The following is a 10,923-nucleotide window of genomic DNA, read 5'->3' on the forward strand; positions in this document are numbered from 1 at the left end:
AAACTTTTACAAAGAATAGTCATTCCCATTCATGTGGGGATTGTTGGGTTCATAGTAGATGAAAGAAGTGTGAATGGAAAAATGGAGAGTAAAAAGGTGGCGGGAAGGAGACACTAAAAATGGAAAGTGTACTTCCAAATTGGCAAGTTTACTCTTTCTCCCACATTGGTGGAAGAAGAGAACTTGAGAGTGTTTATATTGAGAAACACTAACTCCACATGGATAGTGAGGCAAGAACTAGATGATGCCTCGCGCCGTCGTCGCTCGCTCGGCTTCGGATTTGGATTTGTCAAATGATCGATCGATGAGATCTATCTTTTTGGACAAACTTTATTTGAATTTCGAAAAATGCCAAAGGGAATAATAACACAATAAATATTTTTTTTGTGTTCGATACTCCATTTATATGCATTTTGCTGATGTTTTTCTGAATTGATGCGTTGTTTCAGTGAACGTTGAACAGATGCACTGCTCCAGTAAACAGATGCACTGCTCCAGTAAATAGATGCACTGTTCCAGTGAACTGGTGCACTATTTCACGAAATGGTGTAATGTTTCAGCAAAAATACTGCACTGTTTTAGGAAAAACAGCCATGCAATTTCAGAATAGTCACATCTCTAAGTTGAACCAATGCCACCTTTTCGAACAGGCATGTTATGGCTATAAAAACCTTCCTTCTTCCACAAGTTTGAAAAAATGAAATTTTCAGAATAAAAACTCTCTTCTTTTCTTTACAAATGTTCTGTGTGATCAATCAAAGCGTTCTGTGCGTTCGAAGAATCCGCCTATTTGAGGTACCGCTATAGTCGGATTGAAGGTCATTTTATCCTGGGAGGAAAAATTCCACAACCTCGGGTACAGTGAGGGGAATTATTTCCTTCAGGAAATTCCGTGAATTCGGATGACTTGGCCTATTCAATTTCTGCTTCATCTTATTTTTCCTGAAAAATAAATACACCTCTTGGAAAGGTCATTTTGATCTTGTGTTGAGGGTATTTGATACTTCATTGTGTTCTTGTTTATACTTGAACTCTAGTCGAAGTTGTTGTTGTAATATACAGATTCTGCATACCCGACCATATTGTGGGAAATAACATGTTGTTATTGTTGTTTTTGCTATGCTCTCAGGTTGCTTTATCGTGTTCAATGTCAATCTGTTTGTGTATGATCGTTGGCTTTGACATTAAAGTAGAAGGATGTTAAGAAAGAGGAATTGACCTTTTTCATTCAAGCTAATGAAATCAGATTGAAAGTTTTCTTTCTAGCAATGTGTCTAGGAAGATATCGAGTTTTAGTTTGCAACAACATATAATCAGTCTATCAGAGTCGTTGATTCAGTTCCTTATTGATAGCATAAAATCAGACACATAAAGATAGTTGCAGCTCTAAAATTAGGCTAATGAACATAGAGCTTTAGAACAAAGCTGCATTGTGTAAACTACTATGGACATTGAGTAATAAGAAGGACAAGCTATGGGTATGTTGGGTTCATCTATACTAAATAAAAGGGGAGTCAGTATGCTCAACAGTTGCTAACCAAGCATCATGGGTACTTGATATTAATATGTAGTAATCCTGCACCTCCTAAATGATTTCTTGCCGGAAACTCATTGATGCATCTGTGATGATCTATTAAATGATGAGGGCTGCTTCAAAGAGGCGATTGTAGCCTGTTTTACGACAAACGAATTGTTGTGTTTTTTTATTTTTTCATGTGTGGAATCAACTCTCTTAGTCTCGAGTTTGGCTCTGAACGTGTTATAATTTCTAATGAATTCTTGGCAAGATGTTATTAGTTCCTTTGAAGTAATGGACAGTTTATTTCTCTTTTAGCTTCCATTGTCTGTCTTTACTATCTCTTGGACTGAGATTTTTTGGATAATGATGTGTTTTATCTTTCGTGCTGCTTGGGGACTCGCAGGGAAAAAACACAGATTGTGACACTAGAGGAGGTATGGTTGCAAATGTTTACAAATTAACAACTTTACAGCAGTAGGTCTGTGTTCTGAATTTTTCGTTAGTAGCACCAAAGGTTGGTTGATGTGCAGCATCCAAGCAAGGGCTTCTGCATCTAGCAACTTTGCTAATCCGAAATCACCGATCCTGATGTCGCTGTCCTTTGTGATGTAATATGTTACATAACTTAAGGTCTCTATGATGAGGACGGTTGGATGACAGCTACTCCAAAGCCAACAATAAGTGAGTCAATGCTCCTACAGAGTTCCTTATGATCTCTGCCCTATTTTCATCTTCACGATAATCAGCAACGATGAATGTACAGTTCCGTTGTCCACCCGAGCAACGTGTATACTATATGGGGTAAAAGTAATGGAAGATGCTTTGAAGAGAAAAAGGAGACACTTTACGCTTTCAATATAAATGTGTTGAGAAGGGCGTTCGATTGTTAACAAACTAATGCAACTGGAAAAAAAGGCTACCAGAAGAAAAATAGTAAAACTTTCTCTTGAAAACAAGTGGCTCATTTAAAAATTTACACGACAACATATCATGAATAGCTAACTCTAAAATCTAAATGATACACAGTGTTGAGGAATAAATAGTTAGGGGTAAGTTGGCATATACTGATTGTTAGAGGCGTAATGTATGTATAGGTTACACAGTTCAATACACATATTTTCCCTTTGCACAAAATCAATTCTCTCACCCAAAGTCTCGATCAATATTAAGCTTCTACGGCAGATTCTAAAAAAAGTTAACCATTCTTCATTGTACGCAAAACTACACTCTAACAAGTACGTACAACAACATTCCCTTACCCCTAAAATTTAAACTCTTACTACAGAGAAGCAACTTGTAGAATTAAGAGGGTAACCATATAAAATGTAAAGAAATCAACTAAAAGTTTCACCAAGTATTTCATTAGTTTTCCCTCAAGACTGTAATATCAGACTAGTATATGTAATATCAGAGGAGCCGTTCACAAGATTAGATGACAATATCGGTCATATACTCGATCCATATCATGAGACTTAGTTACTGTCTGTGGATGAGGCCTCATTGCGCTCGATTCTAATATTGTAATCAGCATTGATAATTGGGATATTAGATGGCTTTCTGTAGATCTTGATGGTGTCTCCAGCTTGCAGTCCCTTGTCAACTACAAAGAAGTACCAGTCCCTACTGATAGCAAAACATTATTTAATTCGTCCTCCACACATAAAGTAGCCGGTACAGCAAGAAATGGATTCAGACTTCTCCTCGGAGCATTAGTGCTGTCACGTTCATCCTTCACTACTTTTAAACCTTTCCCCCATGAATTAACATCGCTGTCCATCAATTTTTTACATAGGACAACTTCACCTAACCTGCAAAATAATATGAAATAAGAAAATATGACTACATATTCATCAAATCAAGATTTCTTGGATCTTGTTTTTGCAATAGTACAAGTTAAGAAGACAAAGGAACTAGCCCCACTCCTCATAGAAAAAGCAAATCAAGAGAAAGTGCATTGAAGTTTACTCACTATCTTAATGGAGTAGATCACTAAGTTACTAGGACTCTTCATTTTCGGTGCCGCACCCGTGTCGACACGACATGGGTGTAGGATCCATATCCTATCTGGTCAACCGATTTTGGGTACTTTGACCAAAATCGACTGGGAAAGTCGGGACAGATTTAAGAAATTCTGGAATCAAAACAAAAGCTAAGGTGAAATTGCAGAAAATGGAATACCTTGTATAAAGAAATTTCTATGTTATTGCTTTTCCTTTTATCTCCTTTCAGGATTTTCTTCTTGAATAATATTTCCTCCTACGCTTTTCACATAATATCTCATATAACTCTATTTTTAGATATTAAAATAATTTTTCGCCGAATTCCCGCACTTGTATCCATCCATAGATCCATCTCCCTGAATCTTTAAATTGAGATCGTGAAGGATCCAACCACTAGACCCGTACCCGTATCAGACACCCGCACCCGAGTTCGAGCAACTTAGGTAGATCATAAATCTTCACAAGAATGCAATTCAAGGAATTCTACGACAGCTATACAATATTGAAGGAAATTTGTAACATTAAGAAGTTTACATATAGACAAGCTTGTTACTTTAAGCAAACATCAGCTATATCCATCATCCATAAAATGTCAAAACTTTCAGTTGTAAACGCTCTAACAGCTCAAAAATTTAGAGAATTAATGCAGAATTATGAAGATATGACATCATTGAGAAAAGTAAAAGCACCAAGGACAGTAATTCCTCAAGCAAATTAGTAAAAGAAACTTGAGCTACGTGGACTCTTCACTTTCGATGCCGCACCAGTGTCGGATCTCCAAAAATACAAAATTTTTGGAGAATCCGACATGCACCCATTGACATTTTTGAAAAGTCCGAGCAATAGAGAAAAAAACTCAACATAACCATTTCTAACATTGATGTATAATACAGAACCGGGAATATAAGAAGTCTATCTGTAGTAAACAAAATCCAAGAAGGCCATTTCTAACCTTGATATACAGTACAGAAATCAGGACAATAAAAATTTTCTATCACCCTTCATCTCTCCCAATTCCCAATATCAACTCCAGCCAAATTCAACCGTCGTGATTTAGGCAATCCCTCATTCTTTTTTAATGTATAGTAGCCAAATGCTGGCACATATTTACCAGCATAACTTTCACCAGTAACATAAATTGGCCGATTTTCGAACAACTTATCCAACCCAACAAACTCCTTCATAGCAATAAAAATATGCTTAGCAACATCATGCTGGATTCTTGGTATCTCTTCTGGTCTCGAAGCAATACTAAATCCAGTACCAATAGGATTATCAAGAAAAACAACTCCAAATATTTGATTCCAAGACCCCGGATTCCTTTCGAGCACAACTTGTTCAACATTTTGACTCAAAGAAGACGAAATGCGAAAAAAGGCCAAGTTCATAGAAGTTTCCAAGCATTGAAGAACAACCAGGACCACCCTGAACCTGAAGCCAAATGAGAATTGGGGTGTTGGGAATTGGAGTTCTTGGTTTCTGTGCTTCGTAAAAAGAGAAAAATATGGATGATCCTGATGTTGAATTAACTGTTAAAGTACCCAGATTTTGTTGGTGAGACTTCTTCAGGGAAGGAAGATTGGATAGATACTGCTGATGATAAGGAAAATAGAGTGGTGAGCAGCAAGTAAATATAAAAAGCTATTTGCTAAGATAAGTGACAAGTAAAAATGAATGGAGGGAGTAGCATCCTAATGCAAAAACCATATGACATAAATTTAGTTTTGGCATTGTTGATTTGAGGGGTTAATTGACCAATGGATAATTACCCATTTGTGCCAATTTTATCTTATTAAATACTATTCATTATCCAATGCATTTCTCAAAACATTAAATTTATTATATTCAAAGGTGATGTAGCTAAATTAATCCTATTATTTATTGTTTCTTAAGGTGTGTATAAATGATTTTTTTCTCCCAAAAACAATTATTTTTCGGAGATATAAACGATTTGCACTCTATCAAGAAAAGAGAAAACACTTTTTCCATGTTTTACCCTTAACGTTAATTACTTCTTCTCGAAATCATTTTCCAATACCAAATACTATTAAACATCAATTAGTAGGGGTAGTATGGGTAGTATGATAAAATGGTCATATCAATCATTGTTTTATATGCCAAGTCCAAATGTGTCAAGTAAAAATGAACAGAGGGAGTACAATGTACATTTTGTCAATGAAGTCGCTTTAGCTTGGAGAGATACAAAGGTGTCGACATTCGGATCTTCATATTAATTCTACTGTTGGAAGGAGCCGAAGGAAGGAGATTGGAAAAAGTTTAGTAGCTCTTGCTACTTCTATTCAAATTGTCGAAGAAATTATACACTGGTCTAATGGTGTTATTGGCTAATGTTTTTTTGTTTTTCCTATCCAAACCAAAGGAAAATAGTGTGTTTCCTTCGATTATTTACACTTCCATTAATTTTTATTTTTTTAATCAACCATTGACAATTTCTAAGCAACAGTTGACAGAGTCCTCTATCTTGGTTAAACGATGCAACCTCGAGGCAAAAACAATGAAAAACTCACCTCAAAGATTCATTAATACTCTATTTTTCTATTAGTCTGAATGAATGAATACGAAAAATTGCAGAGTAATAGTGCAAATAAACCAACTGAAATAGGACGATATAATTTAAACAGATGTTGTGCTTTCAGAGCAAATTACCTTATCTTGGTGGTAAACTATGTCTTTCCGTTTACCATGAAAATGGTGTCATTACCTACTAATCTTCAATATGCCCCTCCACAATTTACTATTTTTCATACAATCACATCTATCCTATGGAACAGGTACCTGTAAATGCAGTGCATCTGAATTGTTAGGATGCAGCATTTTAGTCTTTTATTCCCGGAAAACAAGAAGCTATCAAGGACGAACTAGCAACGGGAGCAAAAGTACTACACTTAGTGAAGTGGAAAAAAGTTCTGTAGGGGAAGAAACAAGGAGATCTAGGTACAAGGAATCTAAAGCTACTAAACAAAGCTCTTGGACTAAAATGGCTTTGGAGGTACTCCCAAGAACCTCAGCATGGGGTGGCTTTCCAACAACAACTATGTTGCAAATTCTTGGACACAACAAGAGTGGAACTTCCAATTTAGAAGGAACTTCAGTCGCATCAGTGGCCTTGGAAGCATATTTGGAAGGTGAAGATACCTTTCAAAGTTGACTGTTTCATCTGGTTATTAGCAAGGGAAGCTGTTTTAAGTCAAGAAAACCTTAAGAAAAGTAAATGTTCCCTTTGTTCCAGATGTTACCTCTGTGATGAAGAGGGTGAGACAGTCAGCCATCTGTTTCTATAGTGCAAGATTACATGTCAACCTTGGAGGATTTTTCTCAGCCTCAAGGATATTGTTTGGGTTATGCCCAACAAAATCACACAATTATTATTTAGCTGGGAGGAGGCAGGAGCAAGAGCTGCAGACAGAGACAGATGGAGGATGTCCCAGCTTGCATCTGGTGGACAAATATGGAAAGAGTGGGATTCTAGATGTTTTGAGGGCTGTGATCTATAGAAGATCAAATTGAACTGCATCAAATTGCTTTGTTTTTGATGTAAGCAGATGTACTTAAAAGGATACTGAGTCAATCATCGACATCCTAGGTTCTTGTTTGGATTTTGATTCAGTTCTTTATTTTGATATATTGTAAATATGGTTTTCAGTACAACCTATGTACTGTCCTTGTCAATATACGCAAATATTACTTAAGACATTATTTATAAAATAAAATAAAATTATTGATTAGTCAAATGCACTCCAAGCAGTTATCCGCAAGTTTTACCTTTTATTTATACTTAAGACATTGCAAACGTGCAAGGAAAAGATACAACAATCATACAACTCAAATTTCTAGAATGTCATAGTACAACTACAACAACAACATAGTAGCACAAGCCACAAAGAACTCAAAGTGATTTACCAATATGGCTTGGCTTTTGCATAACCTGGCCCGTGGCAAACAATCCCTTTTCCAATACCCAATCTTCAATCATCGCCTGAGAATTCACTGCCTGGTCGGTAGGCACAAGATGCCCCGCGTTCATTACCACAACATGAGTCAAATTTTCCCACTTCTGCACATATCCAGCAAGCTCGTCATTCACACTCCAAACATTCCGCTCCGCCTCTAAAAACTTTCCGATTCCCTCCCACTTCATCTTCTTCATCCACACCTCAGCCGACACCACTCCATCTCTCAAATCACACTGCCCCTGGTATAACAACACCTTCGTATTCTTAACCAAGAACTCCACCATGTACCTCACACTTTTCATCACGTCATCGTTCAATGCATTGCCTACTAAATCACTACATACCTCAAAACTTATCGACTCTTTCGCTTTTAAAGCCCTCTTAATCTCTACACTACTTAAAAATTTACCCACCAAATCATCTTCATAAGGCTTTAGCCTTCTAAAATCGTACAATGTCGCTAGCCCCGTCATGTTACTCAATGTACCCAAGACCCTCAATCTAGCACTCGTTGCCTCGCTCCAATTCCCATTCCTCGTCAACCTAATCGCCTCCTCTTGAAGTTTCTCCAATTCCATCTTTTGCTTTCCATTAATCAACCCCGAATAATACGCATTCAAAGCATGTGTCCCTACTTGAATTTCGGGATCAGTTAGTCCATTACCAATACCAACTCCAGCCAAATTCAACCGTCTTGATTTCGCCAAACGTGCATTCTTCTTCAATGTATAGTAACCAAATGCTGGCACATATTTACCAGCATAACTTTCACCAGTAGCATAAATTGGTCGATTTTCGAACGATTTTTCCAATCCAATAAACTCCCTAACAGCAATAAACAGATGCTTAGCAACATCATGTTGATTTCTAGGCACTTCATCTGGACTTCCAGCAATACTAAACCCCGTTCCAATTGGATTATCAATGAAAAGTACCCCAAATATACGATTCCAAGACCCCGAATTCCTTACGAGCGTAAGGTGTTCGACGTTATGCCTCAATGAAAAAGAAACGCGAAAGGGACCAAGTTCGTAAAAGTTTCCGAGCATTGATGAACATCCAGGACCACCTTGAAGCCAGATGACAATTGGGGTGTCGTAGATTGGCGTTCTTGGATTCTGTGCTTCGTAAAAAGTGTAGAATATGGATGATCCTGATGTTGAATTGATTGTTAAGTAGCCTGATTTTGTTGGCAAAGCTTCTTGTGGGAAGGAAGATTGGATAGATATTGCTGATGATAAGTAAATTAGAGTTGTTAATAAGAGGAGGTGAAGTAATTGCTGGTGTTTTGGTGTGGACTCCATTGATGGAAAGGTTGAACAAAGGGCATTGACCTGTGTCAATGTTTTCAATGATTGAGTAATAAGCAGAGTAGAGGTATATTTGCTACAACATACTAACTTCACATTAGTAGTCCGATCCGCTGTGTTATATAGAGCAAAGTGTTGACATTTAAGAACTCTCATATCCAAAAGTTGAAGATGGAGGAGATGAGAATATTGCAATAGATGTGTGGACATACTAAGAAAGATAAAGTGGGAAATGAAATTATTCAGGAGAAGTTGGGAGTTGCCTCGGTGGAGGACAAAATATGAGAAGTGAGATTACGTTGGTTTGGGCACATGATGAGGAGGGGCTCTGATGCTCCAGTGCGGAGGTGTAAGACACTCGCTATGGATGTTTTTAGGTGGGATAGAGGTAGATCGAAGAAATATTAGAGGGAGGTGATTAGGCATGATATGAAATAGTTACAGCTTACAGAGGACATGAGGTATGGAGGATGCGGATTAGGGTAGAGGATTACGGGATGGGAGTGTGTCAGTAATGGTAGGGGAGTGTTCTTTTGTGTTTGGAATTTCTTGCTTGTGGTGTTGTGGTCGTAGTATTATCGTATGGATAATAGTGTTAGTTTATTTTGCATACCGTACTAGTTTATATGCACTCATCTTTTGTGTTTATTATATTTTTAGTTTATTTTGCACACCGTACTAGTTTATATGCACTTTTCTTTTGTATTTGTTATACTAGTTATCGGTCCTAAGTCCGGGTTTATTGAAAACAGTCTCTCTACTTCATTTGAGGTAGTGGTATGGTCTGCATACACTCTATCCTCCCCAGACCCACTGTGTGGGAATACACTGGGTATGTTGTTGTTCATACTCCAACTTCCAACTTCACGGGTCCTATTATCTATTGAAATAATTTTTTACGTATTTTTATCCTTTTAAACTGACGTGATATTTTATGTCAATCTTTTAGCTGATGTAATACCTTCGACATGACCCCTATTTTATGTAATAAAGATGTTATATTAACATAAAAAACTGACCAAATTACATCAAAATTGAGTTTAGGGTTAACAGAACTCCTGTAAAGTTGAAATATGTTGTAGCTAGTAGCCAAACCGAACCGTGAAGCAAATCAAACCGATTAAAAAATTCGACATTTGATTTGGTTTTAAATTTTAAAAACCGATACTTATGTGGTTTGATTTTGGTTTTACTCTAAAATAACCGACAAAATAACCAAGCCGAACCGATAAAAATTATACATATATATATATATATTAATTATTTATATATTATTCATGAATAAAAATAAATATTTGTTACATTTTAAATTTTAATCATGAATTTAACTTTAATCATAACATTTTTAGTCATATGTCTCCATCTAGTTGACAGTACATTATGAGATTTTAAATGATTTTTGCACTTTGAATAAAAAATATTACTAATTGTGAAAATTATTTTGTTGTCTATGTGATTTTACAGGTGAGTTTCATTAGACTATAGAAAATCACTAATTTTGAACTTTATTTTTGGTTCCTATTGAGCAAAAAAAAATTTATGTGTTCACCTTTTAAGAGATTTATTATATCGTTTTCTTATATGTAGTTTATAAATAATTTTTGTAGAAGCGTTCATATGATGTTGTTCGTGGCTTTGCTTAAGTATAATACTAAATTGGCATCTTAGTTTTAAGATTAGGGCACAACACTCTATTTGATTGGATTTATTTTTTTTGAAATTTCAACTTTAATCAAAAGTTAAAGTTAAAAACCGAAAAAACCAAACCAAACCGAACTAAACCAATAAGAACCAAACCGACGGTAATTCTTTTTTGTTGGTCTGATTTGGTTTTTAAAATTTAAAAACCGACTAAATTGGTTTGGTTATGGTTTTGACCAAGAATCGATCCATGAACACCCTTAATCGTAGCAACTTTGATTATAATTCAGAAGGTACTAGATGCTTATCTCTAATAAATTTAATATTTTAAGAAATAAATTAGATAATGAATAATATTACTAATAAAAATAAGACTTAGAAACTACCTTTCATATAAATGTTTGAAAGCTTGCTTACAAAAACATTCCTGCACCGAACTATCCGGTGAAATAACTACAACATCATAAATTATGTATTAG

General features: G+C 36.0%; 1 protein-coding gene across 5 annotated transcripts; it reads right to left on the reverse strand.

The window, feature by feature from the left end:
• Positions 1–2,551: 2,551 nt before the first annotated feature.
• LOC107841696 (serine carboxypeptidase-like 50) lies at positions 2,552–9,084 on the reverse strand. Of its 5 annotated transcripts, none has more exons than XR_007044415.1 (4): positions 7,441–9,084; positions 6,187–6,315; positions 4,472–5,109; positions 2,552–3,327 (listed from the first exon to the last, which is right to left on the reverse strand). XR_007044415.1 is itself a non-coding variant. In XM_047396067.1 (2 exons), exons 1-2 carry the CDS (start codon positions 9,011–9,013, stop codon positions 3,323–3,325), a joined length of 1,578 nt encoding a protein of 525 aa, XP_047252023.1. In that variant the 5' UTR covers positions 9,014–9,084; the 3' UTR covers positions 2,552–3,322. The 5 variants fall into 5 exon arrangements, 2 of the variants coding, with proteins under 2 accessions (XP_047252023.1, XP_047252022.1); XR_007044414.1 differs by having other exon boundaries at positions 4,472–5,112; XR_007044413.1 differs by lacking the exon at positions 6,187–6,315 and having other exon boundaries at positions 4,472–5,112.
• Positions 9,085–10,923: the final 1,839 nt, after the last annotated feature.

The sequence above is a fragment of the Capsicum annuum genome, chromosome 9 (assembly GCF_002878395.1).
Source record: "Capsicum annuum cultivar UCD-10X-F1 chromosome 9, UCD10Xv1.1, whole genome shotgun sequence".
Classification (NCBI taxonomy): Eukaryota; Viridiplantae; Streptophyta; class Magnoliopsida; order Solanales; family Solanaceae; genus Capsicum; species Capsicum annuum.

Coding starts and splice junctions, on each gene's coding strand:
- LOC107841696 (XM_047396066.1), bottom strand. CDS start 9,013: ATGTCCACACATCTATTGCAATATTCTCATCTCCTCCATCTTCAACTT. Junction 5,110..7,440: donor GCAAAAGCCAAGCCATATTG/GTAAATCACTTT, acceptor TATCATCAGCAG/TATCTATCCAATCTTCCTTC.